This window comes from Acanthopagrus latus, chromosome 2 (assembly GCF_904848185.1).
Source record: "Acanthopagrus latus isolate v.2019 chromosome 2, fAcaLat1.1, whole genome shotgun sequence".
Taxonomy (NCBI): domain Eukaryota; kingdom Metazoa; phylum Chordata; class Actinopteri; order Spariformes; family Sparidae; genus Acanthopagrus; species Acanthopagrus latus.
The window spans coordinates 1,301,306-1,318,082 of record NC_051040.1 but is presented as its reverse complement, the minus strand read 5'-3'; the positions used below and the strand labels follow the sequence as shown (position 1 = coordinate 1,318,082).

Here is a 16,777-nt window from a genome sequence, read left to right as displayed (position 1 = left end):
CTTTTTAACTTATAGAGAGAATCTTCACACATCACATCAGTTCATATAAATGATTTTCTTCCATCTTGTTATTAAAAGTATAAAAACTGCAGCACTCATCCAGCTTCATGGTGTCAGAGAGTCTCTGGATGCTCATTGGTCAGTGCCTTCCTGGTGCAGTAGGCGACTCGTGATTGGCCGAGCGACGTGTCCGTCACGTCTGTGGCGCAGACAGAAAGAAGCAGAAGTCGACCAGCAGCCGGCAGGATGGGCTCCAGCAGCTCCAACATGAACAACATCCCAGACGGCCAGCAGCTCCTGCAGGAGACGGGATGTGAGTCACAAAACTTCTCATTCTGACCCGTTCTGGTTCTTTGGACCGACACCTCACACTGCAGCATCATCGCTGTGTGAGATGATAACTGACAGCTCTCATGTTCTGAAGTGTCAACTGTCAAACATCATCTGGTGAGGAAGACTGTGTGTGTGTGTGTGTGTGTGTGTGTGTGTGTGTGTGTGTGTGTGTGTGTGATTTTGTGTGTGTGTGTGTGTGAGATAGCAGTGCAGTGACTGTTGTGAAACTCATCAGTGTCGTTGCATCTGCTGTTTATCTCAGTGTGTCAGTGTGAACGCCCTGAACTGTCACACTGACACACCGTGGAGACTGTCTTCTTCTTCTTCTTCTTCTTCTTCTTCTTCTTCTTCTTCTTCGTCTTCTTCTTCTTCTTCTTCTTTGTCTTCTTCTTCTTCTTCTTCTTCTTCTTCTTCTTCTTCTTCTTCTTCTTCTTCTTCGTCTTCTTCTTCTTCTTCTTCTTCTTCCATTTATTTTAACCTGGAAAAAAAAATTCCCTTGTTTTTATTTCCACCGGAAAAACTTTATTCTTTTCTGTCACCTAGAAAAAAAGAATGTTTTCACATGAAAATAAATTCACTTTTTGTTTGACTTGTAGAGATTCTTCACACATCAGTTCATGTTAATGATGTTTTTCTGTCTTTAAAACAAATTATTTATCTTTCAAGGGGAAAAAAAATCTCTTGGTCTTACTGGAAAAAATATAATCTTCTTTTACACCTAGAAAAAAACCTCATTCATTTTTTATTTTTTTAATTCACCTGAATTTTAACCTTTTATTTTATGAGTTTTTTGTTTGTTTGTTTGTTTTTGTTTTGTTTTTTTAACCTGAAAGGAATTAACATGTTTTTATTTTAACCTGGAAAAAAATCACTTTTTTTAAATACCAAGAAAAAAAAAATCTTTTTTTGTTCATATCAAGAAAAAAAAAAGTTTTTTTGTTCATATCAAGAAAGTTTTTTCTAAACTTTTTATTTTTCACCTGAAAGAAATTCCCTTTTTCTCACACCTGGAAACAACATTATTTTTTACTTTGTCACCTGAAATAAAACTAACCTGACCTCTGACCTCGGTCTTCGGTCTTCGGTCTTCGGTCTTCGGCCGGGTGTGTCATTGATTCATGTTTTGTGTTTCAGTCTCTGCTGCTCACATCGTCCGTCTGTACGAGAGGTTTGAGTTTCTGGACAAAGACAACACGGGACATCTCAGGTGAGTGGACCGACCGACCAATCAGAGGGCAGGACGATAGATGATGTAGACGATAGCATGTGTCATAAACTGTTGTTATTATTTTCGTCACTTGTGGCAACACGTTGGTCCGGTTGGTTGCTGTGCTGTTTTGTTCTGATGTTTGGAGCTCAGTGGATGTGTGGGGTCACTAAAGGTCGTCTCTGTCTCAGGCCGGAGGATCTCGAGACGGTTCCAGACTTGGACAAGAACCCAATCGGAGCCAGAATCATCGGCGCCTTCTTCCCTCCCGGGTACGGCGGCCTGCTGGAGGTCCACTGGATGACCTTTGAGCTCATTACGCAGACTGCAGGGTGTTCTGTTAGCTTGTTTTGAGGTCCAGTAGGTCCGGCCCAGTTATCTATGGCAGCCCTGAGGGGAAAGTTTGTTTTTCTTTCTGGTGAGAAATACGAAAAATTAATGGAAAAAAATAGAAAATAAAAAAATATTAATTCAGGATGAGAAACAGATTTATTACAAGAAGGATTTCACACCAGTGAGGAATCTGTCTTGGTGAATAAGGAGCATACACCGAAGACAGAAACAGACACTATAATAGATTCAGTCCAAACAAACAGAGCTTCTCTACTGAAGAGCACCGAACGTTTCATTAACACACAAGACGAGACAAAACTACGTCCACCAACACATCTTATTGTCCTGGGAAAAACATATCCAGAAATTCAGTAGATCATTTACATTTTGGAGAATTTCAGGAGAATTTTGGATTTTTTTGTGTGTGAAACATTTTTTTTTTCTTTTTTCAGGGGAAAAAAATTCTGCTGAATTAATTTTTTTACAGGTGGAAAAAAAGCTGGATAATTTTTATTGTTCATTTGAGAAACTGAGAGATTTTCTTAGTTTTTCCAGGAGGAAACTTTGTCTGACTGGCACATGAACATTATTAGAATTATTTTTAGCCTCTTTTTCCACAAGAAACAAATACTGCAGGAGCTTTTTTTCTCTCATGGTTGAAACCAAGTCAGTTATTTTTGTTGTAATACTCAGTTTGACCAGAAGAGGCTGAAGTGCTCCAACAACAAGGAGCAGAAACATTCACATTCTCTCCCAGATGTGTTTTGTTTTCTTCCTTTTATTTGCACAGTAAACAGATAAATCTCCTGTGTGTCAGCAGGTTGTTGAACATTATTATCATGTCTGTGTTTATCATTCATTCTGTTTCATTCTCCTGATTGTTTTTTCCTCCTTAAACAAACAAGGAGACACTTGTGACAAACTAAGAAAGAACTTAGAAAATGGATCACCAGAAAAAAAGCAAAAGGCCTCTCATGGTTCCAAACAGAGTGTTTGAGTTTGTGTGTCGCTGATGAACCATACAGTCGTCTGAAACGGGTCGGAGCAGAACCAGATGCAGAGTTACTGAACACAGACACATGAACGACAACAAGTTGCCACATCACTGCTGTTCTGTTTGGACTCGACAGCAGCACCGTTTAGCAGCGTGTCGTCGTCTCTCCTGTGTTTGTTCATCAAGCTGAACTAGAAACTGGAAACATTTCTCTTCTCTCCTCCAGAAAGGAAACGCTGGACTTTGGCTCCTTCGTTCGGATTCTGGCTCATTTTCGTCCAGCGGACTCCAACCGAGCCAGAGACGGAGCCCAGCAGGAGCCGGCCAACAGCACCACAGGCAAACTGAGATGTCAGCCCAGCCTCATTTGTTCTGCTTCTTATTTCTCTCATCGACTCGTAACGATTCTCTAAGAAACTAAATCTCCGTCTGTGTTCAGTTGCTTTCCAGCTGTACGATCAGGACGGAGACGGAAAGATTTCCCGAGACGAGCTGCTTCAGGTGTGTAAAGTCGATCACACTGCGTCGCTCTGTCAGCACCGTTTACAAAACTACTTAGAATACTTACACGTGATAACGCAGACATACGTGTGTTTTAATGTTAATGAAACAAAGTCTGTTTTTAAAAAAAAACTTAAAAATTAGGAGAAAAAACAAGTTTCTCCTTTTTTTCAGGAGAAAAACATTTTTTTCACGTATGAAACAGTCAAAATAAATCAGGGAACAAAGTTTGTTGAAAATCAAAATTGTTTATGAAACATAGTTTAATTAATCTATTTAGTTTTTAAGTATTGTATTTTTTTCATTTGTGAAACCAAGTATTTTCACTCTTTTCCCCATTCACTTTTCTCAAATTCATCTAGAAGGTCTAGAAGAATTTATTTATTTGTTTGTTTGTTTGTTTGTTTGTTTGTTTGTTTGTATGTCAGAAACTGTGAATTGTTTTTGGTTATAAGGGAAAATATTTTCATTTTTCAAGAGAAAACATTTTTTGAGGAGAATTAATTGTTTCATGTGTAAAAAAAAAAAGAGTTAAATTTTTTTTAATGTTATTAATGTTATTATTATTATTATTATTATTATTATTATTATTATTATTATTATTATTATTATTTGCATTTGTGAGATGATGAATTTTCGACTGTTTGTTTTTTCCAGAGAGTTAAAAAATTCAGGGGACTTTTCATGTGTGGGGATTCACCAAATGTCCAAATTATGGAGATTTTTTTTGTTCATGTGAGAAACAGATTTGGAGGATGGAGATAACTACGTAAACGTATGCAGAGTCTCCTCAGAGGCATTCAGTATAATGATTTCAGGCCTGCTGAGAAAGTTACACCTCATCGAAACCTTTAAAGCTTTTTCTTCAGCAACCAAACGACTGGAACCAACAGAAATGACAGAAAGATATAATCATGTATCATCTGCATAGAAGTTAACCGTCGACCCCTGAGGTTCACCACAAGTTAGATTTGGAGATTCATTACTGAAGCATCAGCTGAAAACTGTCTGCCAGAGAGTTTTGAACCACAGCAGAGCTTCCTGACTCGTGGACGCTGTGACTCGCAGGTGTTGCGGTCGATGTTGGGCCTGCAGGTGACGGAGGAGCAGCTGCAGTGCATCGCTGAGCGAGCCATCCAGGAGGCCGACGCCGACAAAGACGACGCCATCTCCTTCGACGAGTTCAGGAAGGTGAGGCGGTCGACTGAACTCCACAGTTCAGAATATTAATCTGAATAATAATCTGAATATTCCTGATAACAGATGTTGTCACATTTGGTGTTTAGAAAAGTAAAACTAGCTGTGAGGATGAAACCTTTAAACAGTGAAATCAAAGTGTGCAGTCATAAAGCAACGACAGAATTCTAGTATATACTTTGTAAAAATTTATAAAAAACAAATAAGCTCATTTCTTTTGCATATAACTGTGTTTCAGAAACAAACAGCTTCAAGTGTTTCTGAGAACTAAAATATCATCAGACCAACTTCTGAACCATGTGTGGTCGTTAACGTCCGTCATGAAATTTAAAATGATTTTTCATTTTGTTTTCAGTCACTGGAGAAAGTGGATATTGATCACAAGATGAGTATTAGCTTTCTGAGATGAGGACTCGAACCTTCAAGAGGAGACGATGATGGAAATGATGTTCTCACCGAGGACAGAAGACAGACGCCACGGAGGAAAAAGACTTAAAAAAACTAAACAAACCTTTCAGACTCCATCCCAAGAGACTTCCTAAGATGGCCGCCGTTTGATTGACAGCTCATTTGAGCAGATATGTGCCTCTATGCCCGCCCTCTCCTCCTCCTCCTCTCTCCTGAGCCTCTAACACACCAGCCTCCAGATGATTGACAAGTCATGTAGCCAATCAGACTTAAAATCCACCAATACAAAGTTTATATCAGTTTTAAAGCCTCAGCTCTTGTTTGTAACTATTTTATCTGCACAAAGTTAGTGTGAAGAAGGAAATAAAGAATTATATACAGTCTAATGCTCCTGTTACTCTCTATTTTGGTATTTTAAGGTCATTAAACTGCACAAATGGCTGAAAACTTCCTCAGAATAAAACAAGTGTTTTAATTTACAGAGATGTTGTTATTAGATCTGAACTTGGACCATCGTCAGACTAAATGATGTGACCCAGTGTGGCTCCAGCTACAGGATGTTTTTTGCATTAAACAATTTAGGTGAGAAAAACAAATGAATAGTTCAGTGTCAGTTTGTGAGGTTATAACTCAGTTTGTAACTTTTCTAAAGTCTGTACTGGACTGTTTGAGATGTTCTGGAACATTTTACATACACTTCCAGGAATGCGAACAGGTTTACACAGGAGTCAGAGGTTCACTAAAGACTGCGAATATTAAAAATGTAATGAGAAACTGTCTGGTATTAACAGAAATATGTCAGATTTCCCTGGAGATGAGACGAGAACTGAGTAGGCAGAAGTTCACACGAGAAGCAACAGGGATGTTTTCTGTGACTTCAGCGTGTGAAGTGAACAGTGTCCATCGTCAAAACTTCTGATTATCGCTCGCTGAGAGATGAAACGTGAACGTGAAGGTTTCTGAGAAACATTCTGTGCAGCCGGCTCTGAAGAAAAACCTTTAAACCTACAGTTTCCTTTTCACCTTTTGTCTTTGAATCTTTCAGCAAGTTTTTTCTTCTTGAAATCAGAAACTGGACTTCGGTGTGAGGATTTACTTTCCCACATCCTGCGCTCGATGCAGATATTACCTTACTGCCTAATATTATTCTAGGTCATATTCCAAAGAAAACAGGTCATTGAACGCTCCATCAGTGCAGCCTGATTGCCATTCCACCAAACCTGAACATTTGGTCCCCTGCGCTCCCGTGGATCAGTCAAATCAAGTTAGTTCAGCTGTTTCCAGAGAGAAGATTCAGACACGTTAGCGACGCTGTTCAGCAACACTTTGAGGCATCAGGCAGTCAGTGTTAGTTTGAGTTGAGGTCACAGCTCAAAGCTTATTGGACGGCAGTAGTCACCTAAAATAAATGTTTGACTGAGACTCCGCCGGCAATAACTGAATCTCTGTTTGATAAAGTTGAAGCCCTGAATGTCTTTTCATTTTAGCCCGAGAAATCATTAAAATAGAAATAGTGTTGTGTATCACTTCCTGGTTCGGACCACTAGGTGGAGCCAACACTTCCTCCGCCTCTGTGTGCCACATCTGGAAACCATCACAGACATTCTGTTGGCATCTTCCTTAGATTCAATAAACAGTAAAAGCATAAAAAGATCGAATAATAACGCAGACCTCTGTACCGACCGGTCAGACTGACGCTCTGATGTTCCCGTTGCGTGAACAGTTTTAGGGCGTTGGACTCGTCGACCTCGTCCTCTCTGGCTGAGGATCAGTCCAGTGGTCTTGAGGACACATGGAGGAGGACACCTTCCAGCAAGTTTAAGAACCTTGGAGTGACTCTGAAACATCTCAGCGCCTGTTGATATGTAAATACGATAAATGTGTCCCAAATCAAACACGGTTCACAGTGAGACCGGCTGCTGGGTCCGGATCAAACGTTCAGGATGGGCGAGGAAATGAAGACTCTGCAGGCGCTCAGATTAAAGATTTAACACTTTCTTTTAACATAGTCATCATTGCCATAATAACAGTAGGACGGCTGATGATAAAATCTAATGTACACATCAAACACAAAACTACTTAGAATACTTACACGTGATAACGCAGACATACGTGTGTTTTAATGTTAATGAAACAAAGTCTGTTTTTAAAAAAAAACTTAAAAATTAGGAGAAAAAACAAGTTTCTCCTTTTTTTCAGGAGAAAAACATTTTTTTCACGTATGAAACAGTCAAAATAAATCAGGGAACAAAGTTTGTTGAAAATCAAAATTGTTTATGAAACATAGTTTAATTAATCTATTTAGTTTTTAAGTATTGTATTTTTTTCATTTGTGAAACCAAGTATTTTCACTCTTTTCCCCATTCACTTTTCTCAAATTCATCTAGAAGGTCTAGAAGAATTTATTTATTTGTTTGTTTGTTTGTTTGTTTGTTTGTTTGTTTGTATGTCAGAAACTGTGAATTGTTTTTGGTTATAAGGGAAAATATTTTCATTTTTCAAGAGAAAACATTTTTTGAGGAGAATTAATTGTTTCATGTGTAAAAAAAAAAAGAGTTAAATTTTTTTTAATGTTATTAATGTTATTATTATTATTATTATTATTATTATTATTATTATTATTATTATTATTATTATTTGCATTTGTGAGATGATGAATTTTCGACTGTTTGTTTTTTCCAGAGAGTTAAAAAATTCAGGGGACTTTTCATGTGTGGGGATTCACCAAATGTCCAAATTATGGAGATTTTTTTTGTTCATGTGAGAAACAGATTTGGAGGATGGAGATAACTACGTAAACGTATGCAGAGTCTCCTCAGAGGCATTCAGTATAATGATTTCAGGCCTGCTGAGAAAGTTACACCTCATCGAAACCTTTAAAGCTTTTTCTTCAGCAACCAAACGACTGGAACCAACAGAAATGACAGAAAGATATAATCATGTATCATCTGCATAGAAGTTAACCGTCGACCCCTGAGGTTCACCACAAGTTAGATTTGGAGATTCATTACTGAAGCATCAGCTGAAAACTGTCTGCCAGAGAGTTTTGAACCACAGCAGAGCTTCCTGACTCGTGGACGCTGTGACTCGCAGGTGTTGCGGTCGATGTTGGGCCTGCAGGTGACGGAGGAGCAGCTGCAGTGCATCGCTGAGCGAGCCATCCAGGAGGCCGACGCCGACAAAGACGACGCCATCTCCTTCGACGAGTTCAGGAAGGTGAGGCGGTCGACTGAACTCCACAGTTCAGAATATTAATCTGAATAATAATCTGAATATTCCTGATAACAGATGTTGTCACATTTGGTGTTTAGAAAAGTAAAACTAGCTGTGAGGATGAAACCTTTAAACAGTGAAATCAAAGTGTGCAGTCATAAAGCAACGACAGAATTCTAGTATATACTTTGTAAAAATTTATAAAAAACAAATAAGCTCATTTCTTTTGCATATAACTGTGTTTCAGAAACAAACAGCTTCAAGTGTTTCTGAGAACTAAAATATCATCAGACCAACTTCTGAACCATGTGTGGTCGTTAACGTCCGTCATGAAATTTAAAATGATTTTTCATTTTGTTTTCAGTCACTGGAGAAAGTGGATATTGATCACAAGATGAGTATTAGCTTTCTGAGATGAGGACTCGAACCTTCAAGAGGAGACGATGATGGAAATGATGTTCTCACCGAGGACAGAAGACAGACGCCACGGAGGAAAAAGACTTAAAAAAACTAAACAAACCTTTCAGACTCCATCCCAAGAGACTTCCTAAGATGGCCGCCGTTTGATTGACAGCTCATTTGAGCAGATATGTGCCTCTATGCCCGCCCTCTCCTCCTCCTCCTCTCTCCTGAGCCTCTAACACACCAGCCTCCAGATGATTGACAAGTCATGTAGCCAATCAGACTTAAAATCCACCAATACAAAGTTTATATCAGTTTTAAAGCCTCAGCTCTTGTTTGTAACTATTTTATCTGCACAAAGTTAGTGTGAAGAAGGAAATAAAGAATTATATACAGTCTAATGCTCCTGTTACTCTCTATTTTGGTATTTTAAGGTCATTAAACTGCACAAATGGCTGAAAACTTCCTCAGAATAAAACAAGTGTTTTAATTTACAGAGATGTTGTTATTAGATCTGAACTTGGACCATCGTCAGACTAAATGATGTGACCCAGTGTGGCTCCAGCTACAGGATGTTTTTTGCATTAAACAATTTAGGTGAGAAAAACAAATGAATAGTTCAGTGTCAGTTTGTGAGGTTATAACTCAGTTTGTAACTTTTCTAAAGTCTGTACTGGACTGTTTGAGATGTTCTGGAACATTTTACATACACTTCCAGGAATGCGAACAGGTTTACACAGGAGTCAGAGGTTCACTAAAGACTGCGAATATTAAAAATGTAATGAGAAACTGTCTGGTATTAACAGAAATATGTCAGATTTCCCTGGAGATGAGACGAGAACTGAGTAGGCAGAAGTTCACACGAGAAGCAACAGGGATGTTTTCTGTGACTTCAGCGTGTGAAGTGAACAGTGTCCATCGTCAAAACTTCTGATTATCGCTCGCTGAGAGATGAAACGTGAACGTGAAGGTTTCTGAGAAACATTCTGTGCAGCCGGCTCTGAAGAAAAACCTTTAAACCTACAGTTTCCTTTTCACCTTTTGTCTTTGAATCTTTCAGCAAGTTTTTTCTTCTTGAAATCAGAAACTGGACTTCGGTGTGAGGATTTACTTTCCCACATCCTGCGCTCGATGCAGATATTACCTTACTGCCTAATATTATTCTAGGTCATATTCCAAAGAAAACAGGTCATTGAACGCTCCATCAGTGCAGCCTGATTGCCATTCCACCAAACCTGAACATTTGGTCCCCTGCGCTCCCGTGGATCAGTCAAATCAAGTTAGTTCAGCTGTTTCCAGAGAGAAGATTCAGACACGTTAGCGACGCTGTTCAGCAACACTTTGAGGCATCAGGCAGTCAGTGTTAGTTTGAGTTGAGGTCACAGCTCAAAGCTTATTGGACGGCAGTAGTCACCTAAAATAAATGTTTGACTGAGACTCCGCCGGCAATAACTGAATCTCTGTTTGATAAAGTTGAAGCCCTGAATGTCTTTTCATTTTAGCCCGAGAAATCATTAAAATAGAAATAGTGTTGTGTATCACTTCCTGGTTCGGACCACTAGGTGGAGCCAACACTTCCTCCGCCTCTGTGTGCCACATCTGGAAACCATCACAGACATTCTGTTGGCATCTTCCTTAGATTCAATAAACAGTAAAAGCATAAAAAGATCGAATAATAACGCAGACCTCTGTACCGACCGGTCAGACTGACGCTCTGATGTTCCCGTTGCGTGAACAGTTTTAGGGCGTTGGACTCGTCGACCTCGTCCTCTCTGGCTGAGGATCAGTCCAGTGGTCTTGAGGACACATGGAGGAGGACACCTTCCAGCAAGTTTAAGAACCTTGGAGTGACTCTGAAACATCTCAGCGCCTGTTGATATGTAAATACGATAAATGTGTCCCAAATCAAACACGGTTCACAGTGAGACCGGCTGCTGGGTCCAGATCAAACGTTCAGGATGGGCGAGGAAATGAAGACTCTGCAGGCGCTCAGATTAAAGATTTAACACTTTCTTTTAACATAGTCATCATTGCCATAATAACAGTAGGACGGCTGATGATAAAATCTAATGTACACATCAAACATTAGCGTCAGAAGGAGCAGAGCGTCGGTCTCCAGGCGATAGTCTGAGCCCGAAGCCCGTCTGATGCTTCTCTATTGTTTCTTCTGAGGCATGGAGGCGGTGAGCAGCCAGTAGCAGGAGTAACAGGTTCCTGAGGAGGTAAGGACACAACAGAGAACACACAACGTTATTACATGACTTATTTTCAATTCAGTACCTTTCAGTCAAGCTGAAGGAACAGTCACGTTTAGATGCACCTTTGAACATTCATGTTTGGTTCAGTAATTAAATTTATCACTTGTCTTCTGGAAATGTGACCAAATCTGCTGGATCATAAATAAACACACAGTGATTCTAATATTCTAATAGTCCACGAGCTTCTGATCGTCCTCTGGATCGCTCCCCCCAACAGAACCGGACCTGTTTCTTCAGCACAGTCCACATGTTCTCGATTAGGTTCAGTCCGGACTTTGGAAAGTTATTACAAAACCTCAGTTCTAGCCAATCTTCTGCTGATGATTTGAGGTTTTCCTCAAGAATCTGGAGATTTTCCTCCTTCTTCTTTATTCTGTTTACTTTCTTTATAGCAGCAGATCCACTGGCAGCAGAACACAGCCAGCACCATGCTTGTGCTCCAGACATGCTGCTGACTCAACGGCTCAGTTTAAGTTTCATGAGAGTTTTCATCCAGAAGGTTCTTTCTTCATCCATGTGATCAGCAGCAAACTGCAGTGGAGCTTTGAGATGCCGCGTCTTCCTGACTCAGCAGCCTCTCAGCTCACCTGGATGTCAGAACCACCGGACTGTGGACGGCGGTCCTCCAAGACACTGCAGACTTCTCTCAGCAGCAGGTGATAGTTTGTTGTACAGTTGATCTTGGGACCTGTAACTGCTTTGAAAGGCCTCCAAGAGACTTTCCTGACTTGTTCAAATCAATAATTAGCTCTTTTAGCAGATCAACGCCGAGCTCCTTAGACTTTCCCATTGTAGTGTCAGTGTGGCTGAGTCTAACAGCTGAATCAAGTCACCAGCTGTTATCAATCAGACACAATGGATCAAGACAGGATCACAAGTACCAAAGTAATAATTCAACATGGTGTCTTTCCTTTTCCTCAAGTATGACTGAGAGTAAATGAGCCAGTATGTGTTTCCAGTCTGTCCTCCTGTCTGTCCTCCTGTCTGTCCACCAGTCTGTCCACCTGTCTGTCCTCCTGTCCGTCCTCCTGTCTGTCCTCCTGTCCATCCTCCTGTCTGTCCTCCTGTCTGTCCTCCTGTCCGTCCTCCTGTCCGTCCTCCTGTCTATCCTCCTGTCTGTCCACCTGTCTGTCCTGTCTCCTGTCTGTCCTGTCCTCCTGTCTGTCCTCCTGTCCGTCCACCTTCTGTCCTCCTGTCCGTCCACCTGTCCGTCCTCCTGTCCGTCCACCTGTCTGTCCTCCTGTCCGTCCTCCTGTCCGTCCACCTGTCTGTCCTCCTGTCTGTCCTCCTGTCCGTCCACCTGTCCGTCCTCCTGTCCGTCCACCTGTCCGTCCTCCTGTCCGTCCTCCTGTCCGTCCACCTTCTGTCCTCCTGTCCGTCCTCCTGTCTGTCCTCCTGTCCATCCTCCTGTCTGTCCTCCTGTCCGTCCTCCTGTCTGTCCTCCTGTCTGTCTCCAGCAGCTCGGTGATCCTGTGACCAGATTTAGAGCAGCAGACTGTAACTCTCACTTCTTTGTCTCCTTCACTGTTGTGTTGTTGTAGCTTCTGTCTGTGGAAACTTTTAAAGATAAATAAAATCATTAAAGTTAATGATCAAAAACGACCCCAAAATATCAAAGCAAATTCCTCGTTGGTTGAGTCCTGCTTGCTCATTTTGGACGACCAGACTGGAAACTGTAACATGTTTTTCACAGCAACACATTCTGTCACTGCATGTGTTTCTCATTGCGACAAATCGAATGGCGATCTTCCACAGTTAGAAATTCCCTCTTTGGGTTTCCAGGACGCTGGAAACAAAAGAAATCCTCTCGTTGTGTCTGACTCGAACCACTGTGGCTGACTTTATCTTCAGCTGAACCGATGGATACGTGTTCTTTGGGTTTAGTTCTGAATGTCCTGTTTGAGGTTTATAACGATATAATTGTTATATGACAGGTGTGAACAAGTTTACCTGCGATGGTTAACATCATGGTCGCCCTGTAGAGCACGACGTCTGCTGTTCCTCCCTTGATGTGGACGGGCAGCCCGTTGTCCTCCTGTAACCGTGGAAACGACATGGTGGGAAAAAAAACAAACAGTTTATGCTAACGTGTTAGCATGATGCCCAATTTGACAGCCAGACTGTGTAATTACAGCAACACATTACGCACTTTCCCTCGTTTGACTTTCACAATTTGTTCAATTTGGTCTGATAACATTTTTTAGAAAGTGTGTTTGGTTTCCTCCAATGAGCAGCTTCCATGAGAACACTGCCACATTCTCAACAATCTGGTTTGATTTTACACTACGGTTATAAAAGCTGTTTCTGTGAAATCTGCCTTTTTTGGGTGAGATGCAGAAAGTGTGATGTTGACTGTTCTGGCGTCTGACTGGTTCTGGTCTTGCTGCCTGCTGTCGAGACGCCAGACTGCACAGAAGGATCTCAGATGTGGAGATCAAACCTGACTGAAGTGACTACAAGGAACTTATGATGATTATTTCTGATTCCTCTGATGATTGTAAATGACCTGTGACAGATAAGAGACCACGTCTGTGCTCGGGTCTGATCACAGGTCAAATATAACACAACATCTCATCATGAATCATTCTGCGGTCTCTCTGTCACATGCCGCCACCACAAGTTAGCAAAGGCGTTTACAACAGCCGGCGTCATAACATGTTTGTCAAAAGGGGGCGCCAGAAACAACAACAGCTGAAAGGTTCTTTGTCGTCACTTGAACCTCAGTTTCTATCCCATAACTCCGGCTCTTTACTGTCGTGTTACCTGGAAGAGTTTCTGGGCCTCGGGGACTTTGTTCCTCAGCTGTCTGGCCGAGCTGCTGAAGGCCCGGCCGGCCAGAAATGGAACTTTCTGAAATCACAAAAGAAAAAGAAAAACACATAAAGCTCAGTTTTAGAATTTAGGGCTTCGGGACAGAAGAGAAGTTCTGGAGGTTTGTTCTGCTAAATGAGTGAAGTAACTGGAGACTTGATTTAAAACTTAAAAGAAGAAAAAATAACATCAGAAACTTCATTATAACTCAGCAGAATCAGCTGTTAGCACTTCCTGTTGGCAGTGAACATGTGGATGTTCAGACAACTGTCACTGGACCACTGTGGTACTGAAAATATAACGAACTTCCTGCTGCACTGACTTCATCAGGAGTCACTTTCATTTGAAACTAACAACTCTTCTTTTTCAGTGAAGACATTTGACCTGAAACACCGACAGCTTGTTTTTTATGCACAAAACAGTTTTTTGCTCTGAATCATTTTGTCAAAAGCAAAGCGACGACATCCAGCTGTGTTGTCTAACACGATCATTTAGCCTCTTTTAAAACCTTCGACAGTGACTCAGACTGTGCAGGAATTTCTTCCTTCTATTTTCTTCACATCATTCGTTTCTCTATTTTTTCAGGAGGATTGTTGAATCTGTGACGCTGCAGTCCAGCAGTGAAACTGTGGAAACACGCTGTGATATTACGAGTTGTGATGTTCGGTGAAAGGAGAAGAGAAAGTCTCATTTCTGTTTTCCCGGCTGCTGGCAGCTGACGGACCGGTACCAGGTGTGGCCCGTCCCACCGCGACACAGAAACCTGGCTGAGTTGTTCACGTTCTGATCTGACAGTAACTCTCTGTTCCTTTTTCTTGGTGTTGGGGCGTCGACAGCTCTGGTGGGTTTCGCTCCAATTACTCTCATATTAAAAAACAGTCATGTGCATTGTTGTCCCGCAGCTGTAAACACAGTTATTTGTGTTAAGATCTAAAGAGATCTGATCAAACAGCGTCTGGTTCTGATTAACGCAGCCTGGAACAACACTGACATACACCATCTTTGTGTCCAACATGTAGCTCAGTGGTCCTCAGTAGGCGGCCTGCCGGCTGCATCCGGCCCCCAGGCCTCCTGTTTGTGGCCCCCGAACTATTATTCTCCGTTTTTGGAGCAGTTTGCCGGCTGTAGGAGCTACAGATTGCACAGGATTGCAGGAATTTTGAAGAGACATTTCCTCAAAATTCAAGAGGTAACAACAACAAAAATAAATGCACTGAAATCATCATATGAAGCTGCAAGAAGGACTCTTGTCACATCTATGACACGACAACAAAAACCAACAGAGTGCTCGAAATTATATTTTAGTTTCTATTTTTGTTGTTGTTTTGAATGAAAATGACATTTATATATATACATATGTGTATATATGTGTGTGTGTGTATATATATATATATATATATATATCGTATTACAGCATGTGGCCTGACCGACCTCATGGACCTTTGAGTCGTTGAAAAGCATCTTTGTCAGATTTGTATTTCAGTACCTCTGCTCTGGTTCCTCTATATAAATCTTTGAATGTGGCCCGGTAGAATCTGGGTGAACACAGGAGGTCCATCCACCCTCGTCTGAACCCATTTCATCTCTTACAACGTTTCGAGCAGTTTCACTTTGCACAGACAGCCGTCCAGATGTTGAACACACTGTAACTCTGCAGTTTGTCTATTAGGAGGGTATTTTATTTTGAAGGTTCAGCCTTCACTTCCTCCTCTGATCCCGACACCTCTGCAGCCGTCTGTTGCTTTAAGAAAGCTGCATGACTTTTTAACACACTGCAAAGGTCACGGCGGGTCGCTGTGGGCATGACTGGCACAAGCGACAGCCAATCACAACCTCTGAAACTGACACTTGAACCAATCAGGAGGCAGAGAAGGAAGTGTGTGTGTGTGTGTGTGTGTGTGTGTGTGTACGTGCTGAGCTGCATTGTCCCACTGACAGCAGGTCACAGTCATGGCCGTCAGGTGAAGTGAGGACAGCAGGTCATGTGAGGCGAGTCTACAGATCATATAACATCATGAACACACACACGGCGGCTCGGCAGCAACACAAACACAACAACATAAAACACAACCTCGGTGAAAGTGAGACACTTCTGTCCTACATGGTGCAAAGGTCAGGCCTCCACCCGCCGTCCTCCTGCACAAACACACACTTTCTCCTCTTCTACCTGTACCTAACTTCCTGTTCTGTCACCTGAAAAGATCCCTGAAGCTTCAGACATGCAAACAGAGGGAAGTTAGAGAAGAAGAAGAAGAAGAAGAAGAAGAAGAAGAAGAAGAGTTGTATTTACCAGCAGGTGGTTCATGTCTGTGGCGGTGTGTGTGTGAGTGTGTCGAGCTGCGCAGCCTCGTCTCACCCTGGCAAGGACATGCGCACGCACAGACACACACACACACACACACACACACACACACACACACACACACACACACAGTATCAGTGTGTCTGAATCTCAGCCAAACTACGATCTGCTGTAGAGGCCAAACTGTGAGTGTTCGCTCGTCTCACAGCAACACAGGAAACAAACAGACGACCTCCATCATGCAGGAAGGATCCGGAACAATGAAACTGCAGTATGAGCTGCAAAATGTAGTTTAAATTGGCTCGTTATAACACAGTGAGGTCATTTACATTCACTAATCAGTGTGTTATTGATCCCTGAGGAGCAGATTGCAGATCACCTGCTGCATCAGAGCAGCAGAGTAACTAAAGTTAATGTGGAGTAGAAAGTATAATATTTGCCTCCTGAATGTGCTGAAGTGGAAATATCATGTAGCAGAGAATCAAATGCTACCTCAGAATGGTACGTCAGTACTTGAGTAAATGAACTTTGTTACATTACATGACTGAATATAACACCAACACAAGGCCTGATGAGTATTTTTACATCAGTACATTTTGTGATTTTCTTATTTTTTACATCAGTAAAAATGAATGAGGGACGTTTAGCTTGTAACTGAGTATTTAAATATAACTTCTTCAGTTACTGTTCAGTAATCCACACAGTGATCTGCCAAACAGTCAGCCAGTGTTGTAAAAAAGTACCTAACAAGGTGATACTCATGTAAACGTACAGATACGGTGTTAAATTAATCATCAGCTGATCGTCTCACAGTGTGT

General features: G+C 41.4%; 3 protein-coding genes across 3 annotated transcripts in view; 2 read left to right on the top strand and 1 right to left on the bottom strand.

Annotated features, from left to right (window-relative positions):
* Window positions 1-16,777, top strand: part of LOC119004384 (octapeptide-repeat protein T2-like) — a gene marked incomplete at both ends in the record, with an annotated part of 62,228 nt that overhangs the window by 37,617 nt on the left and 7,834 nt on the right. The window lies entirely within an intron of this gene.
* On the top strand, window positions 136-5,379 carry chp2 (calcineurin-like EF-hand protein 2). The gene is made up of 7 exons (XM_037071232.1): window positions 136-313; window positions 1,468-1,540; window positions 1,732-1,812; window positions 3,094-3,218; window positions 3,307-3,368; window positions 4,437-4,559; window positions 4,921-5,379. Exons 1-7 carry the CDS (start codon window positions 247-249, stop codon window positions 4,972-4,974), a joined length of 585 nt encoding a protein of 194 aa, XP_036927127.1. The 5' UTR covers window positions 136-246; the 3' UTR covers window positions 4,975-5,379.
* LOC119004389 (cytochrome c oxidase subunit 7A2, mitochondrial) lies at window positions 10,583-16,017 on the bottom strand. Its single transcript, XM_037071257.1, has 4 exons — window positions 15,948-16,017; window positions 13,610-13,696; window positions 12,797-12,881; window positions 10,583-10,802 (listed from the first exon to the last, which is right to left on the bottom strand). Exons 1-4 carry the CDS (start codon window positions 15,960-15,962, stop codon window positions 10,744-10,746), a joined length of 246 nt encoding a protein of 81 aa, XP_036927152.1. The 5' UTR covers window positions 15,963-16,017; the 3' UTR covers window positions 10,583-10,743.

Coding starts and splice junctions, on each gene's coding strand:
- chp2 (XM_037071232.1), top strand. CDS start 247: ATGGGCTCCAGCAGCTCCAACATGAACAACATCCCAGACGGCCAGCAG. Junction 1,541..1,731: donor GACAACACGGGACATCTCAG/GTGAGTGGACCG, acceptor TCTCTGTCTCAG/GCCGGAGGATCTCGAGACGG. Junction 4,560..4,920: donor CCTTCGACGAGTTCAGGAAG/GTGAGGCGGTCG, acceptor TTTTGTTTTCAG/TCACTGGAGAAAGTGGATAT.
- LOC119004389 (XM_037071257.1), bottom strand. Junction 12,882..13,609: donor AGGCCCAGAAACTCTTCCAG/GTAACACGACAG, acceptor CCACGGTTACAG/GAGGACAACGGGCTGCCCGT. Junction 10,803..12,796: donor CATGATGTTAACCATCGCAG/GTAAACTTGTTC, acceptor TTACCTCCTCAG/GAACCTGTTACTCCTGCTAC.